Source organism: Myotis nattereri (assembly GCF_964212035.1).
Source record: "Myotis nattereri genome assembly, chromosome: 1".
NCBI lineage: Eukaryota > Metazoa > Chordata > Mammalia > Chiroptera > Vespertilionidae > Myotis > Myotis nattereri.
This window is the reverse complement of record NC_138075.1, coordinates 139,279,296-139,303,872: the sequence shown is the minus strand read 5'-3', so window position 1 is coordinate 139,303,872 and position 24,577 is coordinate 139,279,296. Positions and strand designations below refer to the sequence as shown.

The window sequence follows — 24,577 nt, the reverse complement described above, 5'->3', positions numbered from 1 at the left end:
CTACAGCCAGGCTGTAAATTCTTCCAGGGAAAGGATCATGAGTCACACTCCTCTATGGGGCTACAAAAAATGGAAGTAGGACTCTACCTCAATAGACACCGCCCTGTTCCTGGCACTCACACTGTGGATTTCGTCAATGAACAAACTCTGCATGGAGGAGCCATTCATGGGTGCCTGTGGAGACTGAGTTGCCTGTGATGACTGGGGAGCTGAGGTCACTTCCTGTGTGACTGCTGGAGGGCTGGTCGGGTGCTGGGCAGGGTTGGGTGGGGCGGAGGAGAGCTGGGACGGCTGAGTGACCACAGGAGAGCTCTGAGCATGGTGAACCATCAAGGGCACCACTTCCGACTTCACGTCTCGAGGGACTGCTGCGCCGTGGAGGGGCTGGGACGCTAGGACTTCTGCGGCGGTGGCCTTCTCCATGGCCACATACTGTGCGGCCTCGGCTGCATCTGCCCCTTTTAAGAGCCCATCGGTGACACGTCTAGGAGGAAGCATGCATAGCAGCGTTAGCTATGAAATAGGTGACTTTTATTTTAATATTATGGTACATGTGAATAGAGTGCCATCCCAAAGCCAGGCAAGCTTTTCTTGCAAAATTAAAACATTCTAAAACTCAGAGTAGCAGCTCAGGGTTGAGGGTTTCCATAGCTACTTCCCAGCAGTGAATTTCCTCCTACTTACCTCTGGCAGCTGCTTTCTCAGTTATGTCCTCAGGAGGTGGCTTGCTTTGCTCTGTCCACTAGCACTGTTGTGCCCTGGCACACAATTCCATCACTGCTTTGGGGGAAGGTGGCAGCATGAAGTGGTCAAATGATTCTAACAATGTCTCGTCCAGCTGACCCCGGCCTGGAGAGCCCTCACAGATGCAGGGCTCTAATCCCCAAACCTTCCTGACACCCCAGAATCTGCTCCTTGCACTTCAAATGGCTCGGGAGGGCAGTCTATGTTCTAATGCTCACTCCTCCTGGTGCGAGCTGGCTTCCCCACTGGGACTTGACCAAGCTTTCTGCAAGGTCACCATGACACCAAATTGAGCAGCTGGGTTAGTTCTCATACTCTTCTGCTTTCGGGGCCATGTGATGCTCTTTGTCCACTGGCACCCATGGGTGCAGCGAGAAAGACATGGTATTGGGGTCAGACAGACTTGGGTCTGAACATCAGTTCTGCCACGTTCTACTGCTATAATGCCAGGGACGTCACCTTTTTGAGTCTCAGATACTTTTCCATAGAATGTGATCGTGACGATGATGCTGACAGCTGATGTCTTCCCTAGGGTGGTTGTTCAGCTCAGTGTAAAGTTATATATGTGAGACAATGTGAGACTTGTACCTTGACCTGTAATTTTTAATTAGTCTCTTTTCCTTCTTACTAAAATGCTCTTTTTGATTTGAAAAAAAGACACTATATTCTATGAGTCTCTCCTGCTACTCACGTCTCTGTTCCTTTTGCTGCTTAGTTTCCCTACCCTGGCCCGTCAGCCCCGAGGATGCCCGAGGACCTCTTCCCTCCTTTCCCTTCTCTCACTCTACCGTAGCCACCTCTTCTACTTCAAATCACCATCTTCACGAAGGCAACTTCTGATTCTAAATCTCTCTCCCCTTCCTCCTCCCACCTCCCCTCCCCATTAGGCAGGGACACCCCTCTGTCTCTCTCTTGAACCTCAGTCCACATTCCTAAGTGCCTAGTGGGCAGTTGTATTTGGTTATCCTTCCAGAACTTCAAATTCAGTACATATCAAAACATGTCAGCCTCTTCCCAGCTGCTGAGTTGCTCTGTGACTGTCACCTGCGTTATCTCCCTGCCATGGCATCAGGACACAGGCATGTCCTGTCTTCCTCATTGTGTCTCCCCAGTGCCGGATACAGCACTTTACATACACGAGCTACCAATACCAATTAATAGTGCAAAGGCTTGTGATGGGCAGTCGGATGGCAGCTAAGATTTCTTTTATTTTAAAAGTTAGTTACCTGGGTTTGTCATTCTGACCACTGAGCATTCATGGGACAAAAAGTCCTGTAACATTCAAAACACACATCACATCTTTTTTAGAACTTGATTCCCTGGAGATGAGGCAAGGACGGAGCTCCGTCCCTCTGTGCTGGCTCTAACACATTGTTTTAATTGTTTTTCAGGGGAGAGAAGGGAGAAGGGGCAACGCTGTCTGCCAGCCCATTATCTGTTTCCACTTAACAAGGGTGGCTTGTTCTGGGCTTTGCGGATGGGTTACCACATTTAGGGAAGAGCTTAATGAAGAATTCTTTTACCAGATTTTTATCCTGCTGGAAGAAAAAGTTCACTCCAGCAACTTAAAATGAGTGGACCTATGAGAAGATGTGTCTCAGGTACAGTTTGTTCCTGCACTCAGTCAGATGTGGTCTCTGCAGGAGGCCACTGCTGGATTTCAGAATTCCTTCGGGAACTTATGCAGGTGATGCTTATCATGTTTGCATCTCAAAGGAGGCCTTTTCTTGAGGTCATTGTTACTAGAAAAATCTCACTTGTTCCTCTGGTTAATAATAATTCATCTGAAAGTCAACTGTACATTTATTTATCTTATAAATCTGATCACATGTTTACAGTTAATGACTAAAATTCTCCCAAGAAGCTGTCTTATTTGTTCCTTCTGTCTGTGACCTGCTCTCAAATCTGGTCTAAGAGTTGAAGGGTAATGTCTCTGCAATTTCCTAGTTCTATTAACACATTGTTTGCAGGTAGTTTTTATCGCGCGCTAACAGGTGGCGCGGGCCATTTTTGCAGTTGAATAGATTGATTACCGTTATACCTGGAAGTACATACATAATTCACCATTGTATGTGTTAGAGACCCAAATTTTGGGTCCCAGAAGAAGAAAAATTTGGGAAGGTGAGGTGTATATCTGCATGTTAGCATCCCTTTAGAACAATAAAAAGGTATAAAAATAAACGTATTTATAGGTTACCTGCATTCTACCGCTAGTCTATAAAAAACATATTAATACGTGTCCCGCGCTCTACTACCAGTCAATGTAAAACGTATAAATACGTTTCCTGCATACAATGTGTTAAAAACAAAACTCAGGGACAGCCACTGTTGGAAACTGGTTTAGTTTTGGTAGTTGTGTCTACTTCCCATGTGAGAGAGAAAGTTATATAAGGGCAGGGTTCCTGTTTGTCTTTATTATTATACTAGAGGCCAGGTGCACAAAATTCGTGCAGGGGGGTGGGAAGGGGGGAGAGGGTCTCTCAGCCCAGCCTGCACGCTCTTACAGTATGGGAGCCCTCAGGGGATATCCGACTGATGGCTTAGGCCTTTGATCTCAGCTTCTGGGCTTCTGGCTGAGCGGTGCGCCCCCTGTGGGAGCGCACTGACCACCAGGGGGCAGCTCCTGCATTGAGCGCCTGCCCCGTGGTAGTCAGTGCATATCATAGCGACCAGTCATTCTGCTGTTCGGTTGTTTTGCATATTAGCCTTTTATTATATAGGATTCTTGACATCCAATACCAGGCTGGACAGACTGTCCAAACATTGCTGACTGCCTGGGTGTAAGATCAGAACCAACTCTGCTCTCTGGAGTCAACCTATCAGTTCCTATCCTGGCCCCACCTCTCACTTCTAGTGAACTTCCTCGAAGCTCAGATTCTCTCTAGACAATGGGAATGAGAATGCCTGCCACATAGGGTTGCAAGTCAGGACAGAGTGAGCTAATATTTACAAAGGCTTAGTTCAGTGTCTGGAACATAGGAAGTGCTCACTGACATGAGCTATTGTTATGAGTGTGCTGAGAAGAAAGAGATCTAACTGTCACCCAAGACAGAGTACATGAGACGGCATTTATAAAGGTGCTTCTGGCAACACAATCCTGCATATATGTCAGCACTTTCTATGTGAGTATAGAGTTCAGGAATTTTCTTCTCAATGAAAGTCCTGGGTGATTCAGTGATTTAGTTTTTCTTCTTCTGGGACCCTCTTTTATGGGCAGGCAAAGGTGACTGGCTGTGCCACGAAAGGGGGTTTGTTTCTCTTTTCTGATGGGATCAACACCTCTCAGATACCCTTTCAGCAGGAAACTCAAAAAAGGCTTTATTTCTACTCATGTTCTTTGAACTGAAGTCATCTATGCCCCTGAAGTGAAGGAGGCTAATATTACATTTTGATCCATTCTTCAACTTCAAAATGTTATTGGAAGGAACCACCTTCAAATGATTTTCTTAAACTGTTGACTCGTGAATTGCAAGCCCGAGCTCGTGCCGGATGCAGCAGGATCAGAACCTGCTTGAGGCCCCTGCGGAAGGATCAGGACCTCAAGCCGTGCGCACAATGGGAGTTCCAGGTGGGAAGGGACCGCGGCTTCTCCTCAGGGCATGAGAAATAAGACTTGCCATGGCCCAGGTCCCAGGAGCACAGAGGAAGCCTGGGAGCCCAAACCATAGACCCCCAGCCCTCCCAGCACCCCACCCCGCCCCGCCCTCTGCATGCCCAGTGGGGTCACCTCCGCAGCAGCGTCAGGGTGTCGGTCATGCTCCGCACTCTCTGCAGGAGACTGTCCAGCCGGTGCGGCTCCTCCTTCAGGAAGCGCACGGCCTCCACCTCTATGCGCAGGATGGCTCGCATCTTGTTTTGTAAGGTCGGGAATTCTCCTGTGGCCAAGAGCAGCGCGTGAGTTGTGGGAGAAAAAGTCAGAACAGCAACCCCCCACCCTGCACCTGACCCTGGATAGGGTGCAGCGCGTGGGGTTCACCAGCCACAGTGCCCTTCACACACCTTCAGGGAGAAGAAGTGGCGGCCAGGTGGCCACGGCCAGGGGCAGAGCTCCCCTGGCCTCCTTTCCTGGCTGTGAACTTGGGATCAGGCCAGCTGTCCCTTGGGGTTGTGTTTACTGAATTTGGCACAGGTGCTGGTGTGTTGTAAGAGTCCAGTGAGAAACTGTATTATCATTTAGTCCTAAATCTGTCAGCACCCACTACCGTATAAGCTTCAAGAAGACAGGAAGGCCTGGCTCTTGTTCAGGGCTGGGTCCCACGTGCCTGCCACCTGGAGGAGTCTGGCGGACCCTGCCAGGCATGAGTGAGTGAGTGAGTGAACGGAGCCCTCCCTGTGGGACATAACCCCGAGGAGGCTCACCTTTCAGGGAAGCCACCGCTTCTCCCACTTGTCGCAGGAGGAACGCCCCATCTTCCACGTCTTTTAAGGTGACCACTCGGCTGGCCGATGCGGAGTCCTTCTTCAGGTCTTCAACCAGGTCCTCCAGCTCACTGCGGGGCGAGCAGACACAGAGCGTGAACACCGAAGGTCGACAAAGCACCGGCGCAGGGGCACGGGGCTCACCTGGGCTCCCGCTGTGCGCTGTGTCCCGCCCACCTCGCCTCCCGCCCAGATGGTGGAGCACAGGTTAGCGCAGGTGCAGGCAAGTTTACCCAGGGCCTGTTTGTGGCGTGGCCCAGGCGGCCGCAGGGAAGATGGCAGCTGGCTCCTCATCTTCAGTGGCGCTGATGCCAATTAAGGGGGGTTGTGTGCACTTTGTGACAATAGAGAGAGAAAGAGAGAGAGTGGGAGGGGGGGGGGAGAGAGAGAGAGAGAGAGAGAGAGAGAGAGAGAGAGAGAGAGAGAGAGACGGGGGAGAGAGAGAGAGAGAGAGAGGGAGAGAGAGAAAGAGACGGGGGGGGGAGAGAGAGAGACGGGGGAGAGAGAGAGAGAGAGAGAGAGAGAGAGAGGGAGAGAGAGAGAGAGAGAGAGAGAGAGAGAGAGAGAGAGAGAGAGAGAGAGAATGCTGTAGTGGAGTAAAATGAGGAGCCCAGATCAGGCTTCTCAACCTTGGCTCTTGACCTTTTGGACCAGATAATGCTCTGTAGTGGGGCCTGTCCTGGGCATTTGAGGGTGTTTGGCAGCCCTCCTGGCTCTGTGTACTTGGTGCCAGTAGCACTTCCCCCACTTTGTGACAAACAAGAATGTCTCCAGGCATTAAATGTCCTTGGGTGAGGGGAGCAAACTTGCCCTGATCCAACCTCCGGTTTATACTGATTGTCCCATCAATAAGGATTGACTTTCCTTTCCAAGCTACAAAGAGAAAAAATGATCCAGACCTGATTCACACACACACACACACACACACACACACACACACACACTCACACCCACACACACTCACGCACCCTCATATGCACACACACACCTTAGGGTACTGCCTGCTCCAAAAGAATTAAGTTAAGGCCTTTCACTTCCAAAACAAACAAACAGAAACAAACATCCTGTCACCTGGGAACATTAATAACCCCCTCCTAAGCCACGTTTGTATCATTTCAGTTTGCCTGTAAATCTAACCACCAGCCCTCGTAAAGAAAAGGGGAAAGAACGTTGAGATGAAGAGCCACTGGGTGGCAGTAAGTGAACAGCTGTTACTTGGCGGAGTCCTGAGCCTGTGGAGCAGGCAGCAGCAGGAGGGGAAAAGGCAGTATTTGCAGAAAGATGGCCCGCTAAGACCCTCGCACCAGGTGGACGAGAGGATGAAGTTATGGATGGCACGACAGTTGTGAGAGCGATTCAGGCAGGATGGCGCATATGTTCAATAAGGACCATGGGGCAAGCAGCAAATTCATCCACCTCTGAGAAGTGGGGTGAAGATTTTGCTGATGTCTTTCATTCTGTTATGGAAAATGGACCAAAAGTGCCTATGATCCCTTCAGATAAGATGATGCAACTTCAGGACCAAAATGCAAAGCCATCTTCTCACTGTCCACATTCACAAACGATGGACAGATACCCGTTCACGTGAACCCACTGGGATGTTCCCACAGCTCCTGCACCCCGGGGTGGAGAGAATGTGTGCCATCTCTCATAAGAGTTCTAAATATGTGAGGAAAAGTCCCTTTTCACTTCATAACCAAACAGAATTATCTGAATGTGTAGATTGGACACGCTGTCCAGTCCTCCTAAGCTTTGATGGAAGAGCTAAGACCCAAATGTTATCATGGTTCCATTAACAATCCTGCAGCTGGCCAAGTTGCAATTAATACTCTAAGGAGCTGTCATCTGAGCAGTCAGCCTAAAATTCTATTTGAATCTCTTCCATACAATGTGACTCTTGGATTTTATAACCTTGCATCAGCTGCTTATAAACACTTGTAAGGGTCCAACACAGTGGAGCCTTACATGTCAGTTTTTCCTGTGTTGATCATGGAACATAGAGAAATGTGTACTGAAATTGTTGTACACAACAGTACCACTTCTCTTCATATACCTCTATCATAGATACAGCATGCGGATAAAATCGGCTCACCCGCAATGTAAAAGGAGACCACGGAGCTAAAATGAATGCTGAAAATAATTTTTTAATATTATAGCAATTAATATGACTTTTGGGATGGAAACTCTGCTCAAAAGAATGCCAGGTGTTCACAGGTGCTGTGGTTTATAGGTAAATCCATTCTATTTGTTGATGGTGCTTTTCATTCTGCCTTGGTTAAAAAGAAGTATTAATTTGTTGAAATATATTTCATTTGACTGTTATCAGAAGCCCAATTATTATTTCCACATAGAAACCCACCAAAGAGAAATTCTCTTGATCCAATTTCTCTCCATAGTTGCCAGGCCCAAATTTTATTTTTCTGCCATTTGAATGGCTCACCAACAACTTGCCTTAACATGATCCCCAAGGGAACTTATTTTCGTGTGTGTGTGTGTGTGTGTGTGTGTGCGTGCGCGTGTGTGAGCATGTGTGCGTGTATGTGTGTGTGTGTGCACATGCACATGTGTAAGGAGAAAGGTTGGGAGGAGGAGGGTCAGGGGGAGGAGGAGAGTTGGGGAGGGCAGGAAAGGGGGAGAGGCAGGTATAACTGTTTTCCTTAGGTTCCGGAGTTGAAATTTCCAGCTGTCTATTGTAACCACTCTGATCCATCCAATCAGTCCCTTTTGCATTTGATTTGTTTTCTCATTCCTATTTCTTTTTTTTTAATATATTTTATTGATTTTTTATAGAGAGGAAGGGAGAGGGATAGAGAGTTAGAAACATCGATGAGAGAGAAATATTGATCAGCTGCCTCCTGCACACCCCCTACTGGGGACGTGCCTGCAAGCAAGGTACATGCCCTTGACCGGAATTCAACCTGGGACCTTTCAGTCTGCAGGCCGACGCTCTATCCACTAAGCAAAACCGGCTAGGGCTTCTCATTCCTATTTCTACTGCTTGATTCAGCTCTTACTGACTTTTGTCTGGACTGTTAAAGTCAGTTCCAATATGATTTCTTAGACCAGTGGTCGCCAACCTTTTGGAACTCATGGACCACCAGGGGTCCTCAGGCCACCAGTTTGTGACCGCTGTCTTAGACAATTTCTGTCTCCCTCAATCAGCCCTGCATGAGATGGCCAGAGGGATCCACCTGAAATACAGCTTGGAATCTGTTACTTTCTTGATCAAAAAAGCTTCAGTGACCTTATCAGGCCAGGCAGAAACTCCCAAATGGGAAGGTGATTCAAAATCTCCCCTGTATCTTTGTAAAATGCACAGTCCTAAGCTCCATCCCAAGAAATCCTGAACCAGGGGCTGGACTCAGGAACTTTCATGAAAAGCCAGAAATCCAGTTACGTGATCTTCCAATCTCGGTAAACACAGAACAAACAGACGTCCAGCAGGCATGCTGGGCGTGAGCACGGTCTAGATATGGGGAGGTACCACGCAAACAGAAATAGCACGACCCAAACACGAGACATGATTAGTATCTTGTACCCACGCTCCACCCAACTGGACTACTCTCATTTTCCAAGGATGTCTTGTGCCTTCCTGGTCCTAAGACTTACTGGTTTGTAGGGTTCCTCTACTTGGGGGGGGGTCCCCCCTCCACTGATGAAATCTCACCAGTCCTCAAGACCATTTCAGTTCGGTTTAACACACCTTTGTGAAGCCCTACTATGCACATGGTACTGTGCTTGGCCTGGAAGCACATGAAGAATAATTTCAGGTTAAGTGTCCCTGGTTCCTGGGGCTCAAAGCCTTCGTATAGGTTAACCTGGCACCGGTAAACCACCTGTTTTGTGCTATACACATACTGCTATGTCCTGTTTTGCCAGACTGAATTTCCTCTAGTGGCTGTGCACAACCTATTCATGTATGGCCGTCCCACAGAGCCACAGGTGAAGTCCTCTCATGATATGTTGGTTCCACTCCCCTGCATATCATTCCTATGCTGGCCTACTAGTCTCAGGATAATATTGAGATTAAAGATGCCTTATTTTAGTCAAGAAGCAAGAATTATCTCAGCTAACCAATAAATACAAAATCTGAAAGGAGGAAATTTACTTTTCATATTTTATTTGGAAAATGTATAAAATACTAAAAGGCTATATATCTTAAAAGAAGTTTTCAAGAAAAATCCTGAGACCTAGTTTTAAGCAGCTGGGCTGTCACAAAATCATTTTAGACGAATAACAGCCTCACTGCTTCACGGTGAGAGATTAACTAGTTATAAATGTTTGAACTAAATAAAACATTTTGAGATGGCAATGAACAGTGGTCAAATTTGATTTCTTTGAAAAATAATAAAGGAAACAGTTTTTTTCTCAGAGAGTGACATTCTAATTTCAATCAGACCCACTGGGTTGGCATCTGAGGTGAGGTAAGCTGCAGCCCAAATGTCCAATAGGACACCAACCACAGTGCTTTCCATCACGGAGACTTCTGGGGGTTCTGGTCATACAAAGAATTTGGAGGTTGCTCCCTTACAATTCCAATTTGGAAGGTTAAAGCTTTCCAAAAAGCAAGAGAATTGCCAACACTAGAAGAACCGCAGAAATTACTATTCATTATATTAAAAGGTGAAATATTTCTGTGATAAATCTCCATTGCATAACAAGACATGCATTAATATAAAAGATGTGCCTGCCCTGGTGACCGGGGAGTAATAAAACTGCTCACGTCAATGGGGGGACTTGATAGATGCTTTCAATCAGAACCTCACAGAAGACTGGGAGCTTTCAAGGAAGCATCTCTCCTCTGCATCAGACATACTTTACATTTAAATTCTTCTTTTGTGACTTTAACTACAGTTGAATAATAGGGAGACAATTTTAGTGCGCTGTTATTTTGACAATTAGTTTTGATTTATTGAGATTAAATGCAGACTTCCCATTCATCATTGGGTTTTGCCATTTGCTCCTTTTAATTCTGTGTGGCTGAGCCCTACAGAAGAGTGTGATGTTCCCACCCTTAAAGAGACCAGTTCAGGTACCTGAGGATTGCTGAATTCCTTGGGCCTGGACGGGTGGTGGTGGTGGTGGTGGGAGTGGGGGGCACCAAGAGTCCATGGACAGCCCAGAACCACAGAACTCTAGCTTGTACATAGTAGGTGCTCAATAAAGGGAGAGGGGGAGAACGCCATCTAGGAAGGGCCTCCTCCTTGGCAAAGTCAGGTTTCCTTCTCCGGTTAAACAGCTAAACACGCAGCAAGCGACGGGCACTCACCATAACTTCTTGACGATCTTCTCCTCTTCCTGCAGGTACTTCTGCCTCTCTTGCTCCACCAGGACGCGCTGGCGCTGCACAGGGTCCTCCAGCCTCTTCATCATTTCAATCACTCTGCCGCTGATTTCCAGCTCAGCCTTCTTCATCATCGCCCTCAGCAGCTCCTGGTTCTGCAGCTGCGGAACAAAAAGAAATCAACCTCGGTTGGCTCTGCCGGCCTGATGCGCGGTGAGTGCCTGGCCGGCTTCAGAGGCGGGTCAGGACAAACAGCCGCAGCTGAATCATTTCAATGAAAAGGGAAGGACCAAAGACTGTACATAATGTTGCTTCTTCAGCCAACATCTGAATTTTAGCCGCAACTGACAATCAGACTTCCATGCCTGAGTCTGCAGAAAATAGGATCCTCTCCTTACTCTGGTCAATGCATCATGGACAATGGACATGAACTCTCATTGACACGTTTTTATAGGGAGCAACCAAGAACACTAGGTTTGAAGCCAAGCAGATTTTGGATCAAACCCTAAGCCTTTCTCCCAGGCTACTGTGAGATTCTGGGCATGTTGCTTGGCCTGTCTTGGTCTCCGTTTCCTTATCTCTAAGGACGGGGATTCACTTCCCGTGGCAGGGCTATTCTGACGATTAAATGAGATACTGCTTAGTATTAGAACAGGTACTCAACAAATGTTGATGTGGCTATGGACTCTTTCAGGATATCTATTAACAGAGGATCGTGTGCCTCTTCTTTATATGGGTTCATGTACCAAATACCAGGTAATCACAGACCATTACAACACGGGGTTGATAGTGATGGTGGCAACGGCAATGATTCCAGATCAACCCAAGGCTCTTGACAATTGAGTTACTTCCCTGGATTATGCACAGGCTGCTGTGTGCATCAGACCACAATTTCCATGTAATTTTCCACTACTTTCTAAGGCACTCATTTCTCACCACAGAGTATAGGACGTGTGAGTTTGCACCCAGGCTTCACAAGAATCTAGTTAAACACTTGAGTCCTATTTCCAAGAAGGTTCTAAGTGCTCCCCCGGGCAGGACAATTTCCTGACAGCTCATAGGCAAGTGAATTCATTCAACCAGCCTCAAAAGCAGTAATTATTTTATACCTGAAGTTCCCCTGAAATGTCAATGTCGTTTCCTCTGTTTTCTGCTCGTGTGGACTCTCCTATGACTGCTGTATAGGAGCGAAGGTGTCTTTGTCAACTGTCCATTATCTGCAAATTGAGGGAAATGCCATCTGGCCATGTTACACCTGCTTGAACCCTCATCCTGGCTTCCATTTTCTCTGAATAAAGAGAAAACATCTCAACACAAGCCATAAGCAGAGCCCCCACCACGTTCCAGCATCAGTACAGCACCGTGACCGACTGGCCGTCCAGAGAGAGAGAGACTGCTAGGGTTCAATGTCTAGTTTTATCGCTTAGTAGCTGTGTAACTGAGGCCAAGGTATTCATGTCTGTGTCCCTCCATAAAAAGGAGTAGTAACAGTTTATATCTCAAAGGCTGGTAATGTAGACTCAAAGAGGCAATCCAGTGCTGACAGCAGTGCCTGGCACAACCCTGGCTCTCAGTACATACCAGCTCCGGCTATCAGGTGCATAACCCTGGGCAGGGCCTGTGGTTTTGTCTGGGAGGGAACCAGATAAAACTGTGCCATTCTTGGGTCACCTCCTCCATATGACTCACGACCATGCTCTCAGTCTGCTTTGGCTAGTAATGTCATCTTAAAAACAGTCAGTCAGTATATTGCTGAAAGTCACCACATTTGGAGACAATGCACAGAGGGCGACTTCCTCCATGCTCTCTGCAGCCACAGCTCCTCCTCCTCACACTGCATGCAGCTGGCAGGCTCTCTGCTGCAGCCACATAAACATCCTCTCAGCTCTTCTGATTGGCCAAGATCCTTTCTGCCACAGGGACTTTGCACATGCTAGTGCTATCACCTGGTTAATTTCTGTTCTCCATAGAGTCTCCAGGACACAGTGCATGGTACATAGCAGGCATTTAATAAATAGTGGTTGAGTGCATGAATTGAATTAAGCAGCAATCCTATCTAATAAAGACAGACTATGCAAATTGACCATCACTTCATGACAAACATGGCGGCGCCCACAGTCAATAAGGAGGGAATATGCAAATTGACGTGACAAAGATGGAGGTGGCTGGGCCAGGACGCTTGCGTTGTTGCCATGGCGACAACGCAGGCGTTCAGCCCCGCCCTGGCTGCTCCGGGCCTCCACTGTGCGTGAAGGCAGAAGGCAGCTCTGGGCCGGAGTGAAGGTGGAAAGGTGGCTCTGGCCAGAGTGAAGGCGGTACCGGCAGCCAGGGGAAGGAAGGCCTATTCTTGTACGAATCTTTGTGCATTGGGCCTCTAGTGTTGGTAATAACAGACAATGGAGATCTAAAATCTCTTTCCTGGATGAAAGAAATATAGGATGGCCAATGGGCTCAGAGATGGTTTGCGTTCAGCTCTAATGCCTGGCCTTGCTCTGTCTGCAGTTGTTAAACATACTCAGCAACAACCTACTACCAAAATGGTATACTCACATTCAGTGCCATGTGTCAAATGGCAATAGTATGCAAAGGGCCAATAAGATGATTGTGTCTAAAAGTGACTGATGCCTGGGTCCACCCTCCAAGAGAGGTACAGCCTCAGCAACAAGAATTTTTAAAACTCCTCAGGTGATTCTGGTGTGCCACCAAGGCTGTGCATCGTGGTCTAAGAGGACCCCTGAATGGATAGAGGATGCCACTGCGCCGTGAGCTGTGTGGCGCAGTCCTTTGCACCTCTTGCATAAACCTCACAGACAAGCTCCAATGAAGTTACGGTCCAGTTAGCAGTGGATAGTAACAGTGGCAATCCAGCTGGAAATTATTGGAAGACTATTTCAAATTCTTAAAGCTAAAATCTGAAAGATGGCAAAGTGAAGCCCTAAGAGGTAAAACTACTGATTCAGAGTCACTTGGGTGACTGCAGGGCAGATTCAGGATGAGAACTAGGTCTTCTGAATTCAACCTACTGATCTTTCAACCACCACCTGCAGGGGCAGAGTGCCAGGCATCATGTGTTTCACTCCCAGGCACAAGCACCGCTTCTGGCACCCGGTAGGTACCCAACGCATATTTGCTGCATGAATGACTCTCAAATAATGTTTCTGAGAAACCCGCAGACATATCAGAACACAAATTCATGTAATATTCAAATTATTCAACTGGTAACACGATCAGATCATATTCAAATTATTCAACTGGTAACACAGTCAGGTCTTATTCAAATTATGGAGGGAGGGAGGGAGAGATTCACCTGGAGTTCTGGGCTGCATGACCCTCCTTCCCAGAAAGAGGGGCTTCCGGGAGCCAGCCAGAGGACTGACCGGCATTCTCAGGGCATTTTCAGGAGCACACTTGCTGGCAGGTGCGCAACAGTGGATTCACCATGAAGGTGCAAACAGGTGCTCAGGTTCTCTTTCCATTCTCCTTTAGTCCTGTTCCCTCACACTCCATCCCCACCCCCACCTGGTGCTCTTGCCATTGTCTCCAGGACTCCATCCAGCCTGAAAAGGTGCTGAAGGCAGCATGTGAATCAATACCTCTCTCTTAAATGCTTCAAATAAATTAGTCAACAGCACTTCAAGCCATTATGTTTATTTTGGTTCAGCAGTGACATCTCCATTTCAATGAACTTAAAAAAAAACTTCATTTCATTTTTTAATTTAAAAACAGTAAAATACAGATGCTCCTAACTTTCCCATGAGTTAGGCCCCCGATAAACCTATCATAAGTTGAAAATGCATTTAATACACCTAGACTACTGAACATCATAGCTTAGCCTAGCCTACCTTAAAGGTTCTTAGAATACTTACATTAGCCTACAATTGGGCAAAATCATATGGCACAAAGATTACGCTGTAAATTTATCAGTTATTTACCCTCAGGATTGCGTTGGCTGACTAGCCCCGAAAGGATCAAAATTCAGAATGTTTCTACTGACCACGTATTGCTTACACACAATGGTAAAGTTTAAAAATTGTAAGTTGATCCATCCTAAGTTGGGCACCATTTTAAGTGTGCAGGCCAATGAGTTTTGACAAATGTATACACCAAAGTCACCACCACTAAAAAGAGAGATAACATTTTTTGTTACCCTAGAACCGTGGTTGGCAAACTGGCTCGCGAGCCACATGCGGCTCTTCGGCCCCTTGAGTGTGGCTCTTCCTAAGCCTTAGGAGTACTCTAAGTTAATAACAATGTATCTACCTATATAGTTTAAGTTAAAAAAATTTGGCTCTCAAAAGAAATTTCAATTGTTGTACTGTTGATATTTGGCTCTATTGACTAATGAGTTTGCCGAGCATTGCCCTAGAAAATCCCTTCATTACTCTTTGCAATCAATCTCCCAACCCTCAGCCCAACGAAACTATCAATCTGCTTTCTGCCTCTTTGGATTTAGTTCTTCTGTTCTAGAATGTCATATAAATAGAATTGTACGATATGTAATCTTTTGTGTCTGGCTTCTTTCCTTAAGTATACTGTTTTTGAGATCCAGCCATGTTGTTGTTTCAGTAGTTCATTCTTCTTTTTTTTTTTTAATGTTTTATTGACTTTTTTACAGAGAGGAAGGGAGAAGGATAGAGAGTTAGAAACATCGATGAGAGAGAAACATCGATCAGCTGCCTCCTGCACACCACCTACTGGGGATGTGCCTGCAACCAAGGTACATGCCCTTGACCGGAATCGAACCTGGGACCTTTTAGTCCGCAGACCGACACTCTATCCACTGAGCCAAACCGGTTAGGGCTATAGTAGTTCATTCTTTTTAACATGGAGTTGTATTTCATTGTATGGATAAATCCACGTATGGGGTATTTTGTACATTGAATAAATTAAATTTTTATTTAATGACTTGATTCTGGTGACCTCCTCAAAAGTCACTTTTTTTGGGGTGGCATTTAAAAAATAGATTCTATTTGACTTGATATGTACACAATCAGGTCATTTGTGAGTAAAGCCAATTACACTTTTTACTTCCCTCTCTGTACGCCTCTTCTTTCTGTTCTAGACTTACTGTCCATGCTACGTTCTTCAGTACAGTGCTCAACAGCAGTGACAGCAGCCTTCCTTGGCCTTGTTCTTAACTTTATGGGGGATGTATTTAGTGTTTTAACTATAGGTCCTATAGCTTTTTTCAGACATCCTTTATCATTCTTGAGTCATGCGTGTTTTTATCATTGGTATTGAATTTTGTCTTTTTTTGTGTGTGCACCTACTGAAATATGATTTTTCTCCTTTATTCTGTTAATAAGGTCAAATACATTCATTCATTTTTTTCATATTAAAACGATTTTGCATTCCTGGGATAAAACCAAGGATACTACCTTATCATTTTAATATATTCCTGCATTTAACTGCTACCATTTTGTTAAACATATTTTCTTGAGAGATATAAGTCTATGGGTATTGTTTCTTTTAAATAATACAATTAATTGGTTTTGCTCTTAGGGGAATGCTAGCTTCATAAAATGAGCTGGGAAATGTCTTCTATTTTCTGAAAGTTTTTTCCTTTCAATACTGTAAAGATGTCATTCCAGTCCTAGCCGGTTTGGCTCAGTGGATAGAGTGTCGGCCTGTGGACTGAAGGGTCCCGGGTTCAATTCCAGTCAAGGGCATGTACCTTGGTTGCGGGCACATCCCCAGTGAGGGGTGTGCAGGAGGCAGCTGATCGATGTTTCTCTCTCATCGATGTTTCTAACTCTCTATCCCTCTTCCTTCCTCTCTTTAAAAAAATCAATAAATATTTATTTTTATAAAAGATGTCATTCCATTATCTTCTGACTTAACTTTTGTCTCTGTTGAGAACTCAGTGTTAATTCTTCTTTATGTAATGTGTCTCCTCCCCCCTGCCCGCTCCCCCGCCCCGGCTACATTTAAGATTTTTCTATTTATCCCTGTTTTTTTGTTTTGTTTTGTTTTTTGTTTTTTAAGCAATTTGATTCTAATGTACTTTTGTGTGGTTTCATATTATAGTCTCCATGTTTGCTCCCTTACAAGATTGAGGACCCCCCTGAGCGTGCTTGTCATTCCAGGGTTCATTGAGCTTTTTTAGTCTGTGGATGTATAGTGTTCATCAGATTTAGAAAACTGCAGCCATGATTTCTTCTAATGTTTTTCTCTTTTCCCTTGACTACTTAACATTGTTTCACAAATCACTAAGTTTTGGTTCATTTCCTTCAGTCTTTTTTTCTTTTTTTACTTCAGATTGGACAGTTTCTATTATGTTTTCATGTTGATTGATATTTTGTTTCATCAGCTATTAATCTTCTATTAATTGTATTCAAATACTGTGTTTTTTAGTTCTTGAAAGATTTTTATGTCATCCATTTCTTGTGTCATTGTGTCCATGTTTTCCTTTAAATCCTTGAGAATAATTGTAATAGCAATTTAAGAGCCCTTGTTGCTAATTTTATTATTCCTGCCATTTCATCCACTGATGGATTTTTCTGAAAGTTATGCGTCATGTTCCTCAGAATCATCACATGTTCAGTAATTTTTGATTGGATGCTGGGCATGCAGTTCTAGATTTTGTTGTTTTCCTTTATAGAGAACTTACTCTGGCTGTTGTTTCAGTGACTTGTGGATCATATTTGTTCTTCAGAGGCTTGTTTTTAATCTTTGTTAGGGGCAATCTAGGGTAAAGTTTACTCTGTGGCTAGTTTAGTCCTAAAACTGAAGCATGGTTCTTCTCTGATCTCTACTGAATGTCCCAGGGGACCAATCAGGACTCTTTACCTCTTTACTCTTGCTTGTCAAATCATGAACATCTCCCAGCCCTTTGTAAGATTGGCCATTTTATTTTTGCCTAGCTTAGTGGTCTTTCATGCTATACACTTGGCTTATCCTATATAATAAAGAGGTAATATGCAAATTGACTGTCACACCCTTGTACAAGATGGCCACCCCTATGTGGGCACAAGATGGCTGGCAGGAGAGGGCAATTATGGGCGACCAGGTCAGCAGGGGAGGGCAGTCAGGGGTGCCCAGGCTGGCAGGGGAGGGCAGTTCGGGGTGACTGGACCGGCAGGGGAGGGCAGTTAGGGGCAACTGGGCTGGCAGGACCAGCAGGGGAGGGTGGTTGGGGGTGATCAGGCCGGTAGGGGAGCAGTTAGGTGTCAATCAGGCTGGCAGGGGAGTGGTTAGGGGGTGATCAGGCTGCAGGCAGAAGCAGTTAGGGGCAATCAGGTAGGCAGGCAGGCAGGCGAGCGGTTGGGAGCCAGCAGTCCCAGATTGTGAGAGGGATGTCCCAGATTGGAGAGGGTGCAGGCTGGGCTGAGGGACAACACCCCCCCCCCCCATTGCACGAATTTTGTGCACCGGCCTCTAGTTGTTCAATAACAGACCCACAGATTCATATATATCATTCTCGGCAGAGCTTCCTCTTGTTTGATACTCTACTCCATAAATTATAGTTTCTTCAACTCTCTAAACTTTGATAGTATCTCCTCAGCTCAGAGTGTCAGTGCTATGCTTGGGTTACTGCTTTCTGTATTATGATCTGAAAAGTGCCCCCAGGAAGAAAGCTGAGTCAATTGCAGGAATAGAGAGCTTATCTCTCCCTCAACCAACAGAAAGGGGCAGAACTGCAGTCAGTTCTGTAGATAGAGGATTAATTTGATAAAACCCAAGTTCTGTGGCATTTTGGGAAAAAGAAATAGCTCATCTTTTTTTCCCCTCTAAATCATACCAGAAAAGGTAATAGACAAAGGTTGTCATCTTTTGAAGGAAGCATTTGTTAGGTACAAGATTTTCACCTGTCCCCCTTTACCATTATTGCCAATTAATGGCAGACCCAACTGTAACCTATGAATGGGAACATAACAATGTAAAGCTTCATACAGCTCTTGTAACAATTATAACTGAACAGAGAATACATATGATTAGCCCCTGGGCTTGAGGGGCACTGTTTAAAGGCAGGGCTTTCACGCTTACAGGGTGGCAGATACCCTACATGTTTCTGCTGCACCCTGTGACAGCTGTCTGAGATCTCAACATTTCCAAAGTTATCACAATTAACTGAGCATTCATAATACCCGAGAGCAGTTCTCACCCTGGAACATTCTAGCATCAGCAGGGCATGCCTCTGGCCCACACCAATGAAGTCAGACGCTGGCAGTGGTGCTTGGCTATCGATATTTTTAGTAAAGACCTCAGGTGATTCTAAGGGGAAGCTAGGTTTAAGGACCATTCTCTTAGACCATGGGTCCTCAAACTACGGCCCGCGGGCCACATGCAAATACAAATATTGTATTTGTTCCCGTTTTGTTTTTTTACTTCAAAATAAGATATGTGCTGTGTGCATAGGAATTTGTTCATAGTTTTTTTTTAAACTATAGGGGGACAGTGAACTGGCCCCCTGTTTAAAAAGTTTGAGGACCCTTGTCTTAGACTGTTAGTCCACATGAAACTGTACAGCAGAGGAGAATATAGAGTTTTAATGGTTTTCCTGACCTTCTCCGTGGGCTCCTTTTGTCTCCCTTAACATTTTTTTTTGCCCTGTTTAAATCTACCCACTCCACTATGTCTGCATCATATTTCTTTTCTTGAGAATAATCCATCAATTCTGAAAATGAAATGCTCAAATGGGACATGCTCTCCAGCCTAGGACTTTCTGGTGATTTAATTACCTAATTACTGAAGCCGGCTGCCAAGCACAAAAGATTTCATTCAATTTCACTATTTTATAACACAGTTCAAAGAACATTTGAACTTCTAATTCAATTTTTGTTCTTTTGAGACTATTCTACAGAGTTTCGCGTGTCTCTAATGACAACTCCATTACTGGACTTGTAATCACTCTGGGGTTGTCATTTATTTTTGGAGTATAGAATACATATGCTGATGGAGAAACTGGCGCTCAGATGGCTTAATTCTTCTGAACTCTTTTTGTCTTACATAGACTCCCCTGACGGAAAAGACAGAGGCTTGACAGGAAGGAAAGCTAATGGAGACACAGAGGATACAAAGACCGAGGTAGAAGTGACAGCAGCCAGGCTAAGAGGCAAAGTGCTTCTCTTTCCTCATGTGTCTGCTCTTGAGAACTGCAAACACTTCTAAGCTCAAGAGCATGTCTGCTCACTGCTCTTTACACCCCAAAGCCAGAAAAGCTGCGCAGTTCTGGGCAATAAAGGAAGTTGTGTGGTTAAGACAGCATTCCCAGACCTTGACTAAAGAGCTGCTTTGTTTGAGAAGCTATGATTCTGCAACTGAGCCTCCACGGTTCAAGGGTTGAAAGGAGTGGCAAGCTGTGGGAGACTCCTTCCAGCCAGCCAGAGGACCAAACAATACCAGCCACCACCAGGGTGATGTCACAGCCACACACATCACAATCTTGGTATCAAATTTGCCACACTTCAGCGATGTTTTAGAAATTCCACTCCCGCCCTCAAACCAACAAATGTTCACTTTTGAAAGCACTACCATACAAACAATACATTTAAGAATTTTTTTTCTCTGGAGTGTCCATTAGGGAAAGACAATTTCCAAATGGCCAGCAGGTGGCGCTACAAGGAAGGGGCAGTGTGAGAAGGGGCTTGTCCTCCATAAACCACAGGTAAGAACCTGGGGGAGGACATACCCTCTCTGCCCTGCACAAGTGTTGTCTGGCTTGCAGAGTACCATTGGCCTTTAATTATTTTCCAACATTCTAAAGATGAACACAGATATTTTATTTAAAAAAACCCTGCATTTCCTGATTCTCTAGGGTTGCTGAAATGTCCAGGCACACTGACTGTAATACTGTTAGGTGAAGAGCTGGCTGGAATTGAGTGGTAACTGACCTTAGAGGGGCCTCTTGCCACTGTCCCTTCTCCACTTTTGTTGAGTTACTCTCGACACTGTGGGCACTGGACTTTGCCACCTGGCACACACCCTCAGCCCAACCCAGACATTCATTTCATTGCAGAGTGTCTTTAAAATTGCAAAGCAAGGAGAAGCTAATGCAAAGGATGGGGGACTTCACCGACGACATGATTCATAAAAGTATTTAAATGAACTTGCATGGGACATCCAAGGCAACGTCACCTTGGAGGTCTGAGTATGGAGCCACGCTGTCTGGTGTGTCAGACCATACAGTCCGTGACGGGGCCTCTCGGGCCAGCTGCCTTTCTGTTTATTCTCTGGCAGGTAGAATAAGGGCAAAGCATCTTCTTGCCTTAATGAGGTGGTGAAACATGTAGGGCTCATGCCTCTGTGAGCTGAAGCAAGAAAGGGCTGTGGTCTGAAGCCCTTCCTTGTCGGACCTCCCTGGCTGAGGAGGCTACACCCCACTGCCTACTGTGGATGCCACACCTGAGTGGCTGCGCCAAGCTCCTGGGCGGGTCTGTCTTTTACCAATGTTTGAACTACGAACTCCTCGAGGTCAAGGAGCCAGCTCTCTACCCTCAAGGATCAACCTCCTACCGAAGGCAGGCGGCGTGAGGTTGATACATAAAGCAGACACATGATCGCATGAAGAGCGGCCCCGCCCCAGCCCCTCAGTGCCCACCACCAGGAGATGCATTATTCAGCATGCGATTGGCTCACGAGATTCGTGCCACAAAGGGTCATTTCCCCTCCCGTTTTGGTTCCCATAGAGTGCACACATTCCTCAATAATAGGAAAAGGTAAGGAAAATATTATGGGACACACTATCCAGATAGAATGCAGATGTTTTTCTCCACAAGATCATCCATGATGGCTTCTTTTCCTTATGAATTAATCATCTAGATACCTCATAGGTCCTTGTAAAAAAAAAAAAAAAAAAAAAAGCTCAGCTGACTGTCTCACCACTGGGCCTGCTCACTGGGGGGAAGCAAGGAGCCGGAACACTAACCAGGAAGTCGTCACTGGCTGTTACTATGCTCCATGGGGCTCCTGTGCTCTCAGCTCTCCTCGGAAAAACAGAGGTTTAATGGGCTTTTCATGTGTAAAAGCACGCGGAGCTTAAAGAAGTGGCTATCCATTGACTATGGTTGCAGTGGAAGGTCTCGACCCAGATTATGTGTGTGAGGGAGGAAACCGTGGCTCACCCTTAGGGGAGGATGGTGGAAAGAACCCTGGTGGGTGCTGCTGTGGGGCCAGGGGTGAGGGAGGCGGGGAAAGCTGACTTTGGGCAAATAAGACAGAAGACATCGTCCACAAGGAGCAGTCTGTACCTGGAGCTGTCGCATCTGCTGCAGCTGGAGCCGGAGCTCGGCCACATTCCGCCTCATGTCGAGCAGGCTCAGGTGGACGGCCGAGGTGCCGGCGGCCAGGGGCTGGCTAGGTGGCCCCAGGGACTCCAGGGCGCCGAGAGTCTTCCCGCCAGAAACATGGGGAGTTCCTATGAGAAAAGAGCAGCAAAGACCCTAAGAAAGCCAGACAGGAACGGCGAAGTTAAGCTCCACCCCATCACAGACAACTTGACTCTAAAAATGCCCATTTCCTTCACTGTGAAAATTTAAAAAAAAAATTATGCGGGTCCTCTATATGACAAAAGTAAGGAATTAAATTTAAATAAAGTATGGAAACCTCATGTCACACTGCAGCATGCGCTCTTTAACAATCATGTGCTAGAAGCTTAGTGCCAAAGGGGGGCAGATCAGTGCAGTATCTAAAGCAGGAGGCCGTGTGGGAAGCTGTCTGTCTGTCCACACAGCTTCTGTGGATGTATACAGGGGTGCAGAGGAAAGATCAGATGTATCTGGAACAAAGGATTAACAGTATGTCCGGCTGTTGGTATTCCATGAGGTTTATATTACTACTTTTTCCATTTTTAAATCTGCATAGTGGATCTCTGTAATTTTATAACAGAAAAATAATTTTAAAATTCTGGGACCTAACACAGGATTTCCGTGACTATTTCCTGCAGGCAGATGTACCCCAAGAACATGCCCTTAGTTCTGAGCAGAGATTGGGCCGATCACGAAGGGAAGACGAATGAGAAGTGAGTTTCTTCTGAATCTTTTCAGCTTTCCAGACCGAAAGCAGCAGGACCTCTGTCCCAGTCCCGATGGTGAGAAAAGCAGGTGTGATGTGAGAATGCTTTAGGAGAGGAACCCAGGCAGCAGAAACAGACTCTTCCTCCATAGTTCCTAGCTGCCATAAACGTTGGCTCCTGGAGTCCAACTCAAATAAACCTCATTCACTTTATAAGTTCATCTGGGAAGAGCCTGATTTGACGAAGTTTGCTTTAAAAGGCCTCATAAAGGATCCCAAGTAACACAGGATGAGCAAGGTACAGGAATCAAAAGGAAGTGCTATTTATATATTGTTTAAAGATAACGAATGCAGTTCTCTGGAAGAGGCCACCAGAGTAAAATCCTCACCACACCCACACGCACACTCACACCCACATGCACACGCATACCCACACTCACTTCTGAAGGTGCTGGAAACTCTTTCCTGTAAAGGACAAAGTGGAGGGTGTGCCATGGGCCCGGCTGGCCTCCCACAACAGAACCCTGGCGTTGCTCTCCTGCCCTGGAATGGCTACAGCCAGTGGTGTCTCTTCCCATCTCAGCTCAGCACCCATGGGAACCTTGCCTTTCTCAGCACATGCAGGGCTGCTGCCCTGGAGGCTCTGACCAACTTTTGACAGTCTCCTCGCCCCCGAATCAAAATCACCCTCATCAAAGCAAGACTTGCTCCGATTACAATCTAGTCCCAGAATAAGAGGCGATCCTGTCACTGGGTAGCAGGCAGTGAGTAGATGTCCATTTTAAACAACCAGTGAACCCACCCCTGTGGCAATGCTGGTGTTCCTTTGGAAAGGAGGGAAGTGAACTATCAAGTACCACATGTTCATGTGGAGCATAACTTCACTAAATGGAGAAAATACTTGGTCTTCAACACACACACACACACACTCCTACCTATATAGAAATGATTAGTTTCATTCCTTGATCTGACCAAAGTTTTACCTTAAGTCCAGTCAGTAAGAGAACCGTGACTCTGCTTCTCCTTGCCTCCTGTCCAGGCTCCCTCTTAGACTCAACAATGACTAAGGCATCCCACCTTAATAAAAGCATGACTGACATTCCTTATTTACAAAGACAAAAAATTAGAAACACCTGCAGCCTTTTCCAGATCTCATCTCTTGATGTGAGAACACTGCAGGTGGGTATTTTCTTCAGCTACTCAAAGACTGAATCATAAGGTCTAAGGCAGTGGTTCTCAACTGTGGCTGCACATTAGAATCACCTGGGAATCTTTTTAAAATCCTGATTTCTGGGCCTCATCCTCCGGAAATTCTGTTTCTTTGTTATGGGGTGGGGCTACAACATTAGTAACAAAGAAACAGAATTTCTGGAGGATGAGGCCCAGAAATCAGGATTTTAAAAAGGTTCCCAGGTGATTCTAATTTGCAGCCAAGGTTGCGAACCACTGGTTTAAGGAAAATGCTGACTCATACATGACTAAGCTGAAGGCTACAGGGAAGACGAATGAATGGTGAAAGGATGTTTCCATAAGAGAACATCTAGTAACATTTCCAACAATAGCAGCATGCCAGAATTAAAAGCATCTTCAAGATAAAGTATTCTGAGAGAATCACAATAAATAGGAAGTTTTTCTCTTAGAATCGGCCAAGTTACTTTATCATCACTCAATCCCTCCTTCTCTTTACATTCTGAGGGCACTGGGGCACCTCACCAACCTCCTGCCTGGAGGAGAGGCCAGAATCTGTTAGAATTAAATGCTGATAACCGGTTAAAAAATATCTTTCACAACAAAGTTTCTTTATGGACTCTATACTCATTTCAAAAGTTTCTTCATCTATAACTTCTTAATCCACTAAATTTGGCTTCTAATTCCATCGTTCACAGAAATGGCTCTTTATAAGGTGGGCAATGGTCGGCTGTCTACCCAACAGACACCTCCTTGGTGTGATGCTGGGCTCCATTAGCCACCTCTTTCCTTTTCAATTTAATCTCTCCTGTCCCTTGTCTCCTTCCCTCTCCACTACTCCATCTTGGTCAATCTCCTTTCTAATGGCTTCCTTGGCCAACTTTATAAAGCCTGGCCTGTTCTGTCCTGGGCCTGTTTCTTCTCTCACTGGACGTGCTTTCCAGGGAGGTCACTTCCTCCACCGCCACCTGCCAAGGTCCCTCACATCTT

The 24,577-nt window shown here is 45.8% G+C and overlaps 1 protein-coding gene across 4 annotated transcripts in view; it reads right to left on the bottom strand.

The window, feature by feature from the left end:
- The window catches only part of KIAA1217, a 467,214-nt gene that overhangs the window by 18,859 nt on the left and 423,778 nt on the right, over nt 1–24,577 (bottom strand). For all 4 annotated transcript variants that reach the window (XM_081104030.1, XM_081104029.1, XM_081104031.1 and 1 more), the window contains 5 exons: nt 21,637–21,803; nt 10,433–10,608; nt 5,104–5,234; nt 4,472–4,619; nt 88–484 (listed from right to left, as the gene is read on the bottom strand). In XM_081104030.1, the coding sequence (XP_080960156.1) occupies nt 88–484; nt 4,472–4,619; nt 5,104–5,234; nt 10,433–10,608; nt 21,637–21,803 (1,019 nt within the window). The remainder of the gene's footprint in view (nt 1–87; nt 485–4,471; nt 4,620–5,103; nt 5,235–10,432; nt 10,609–21,636; nt 21,804–24,577) is intronic.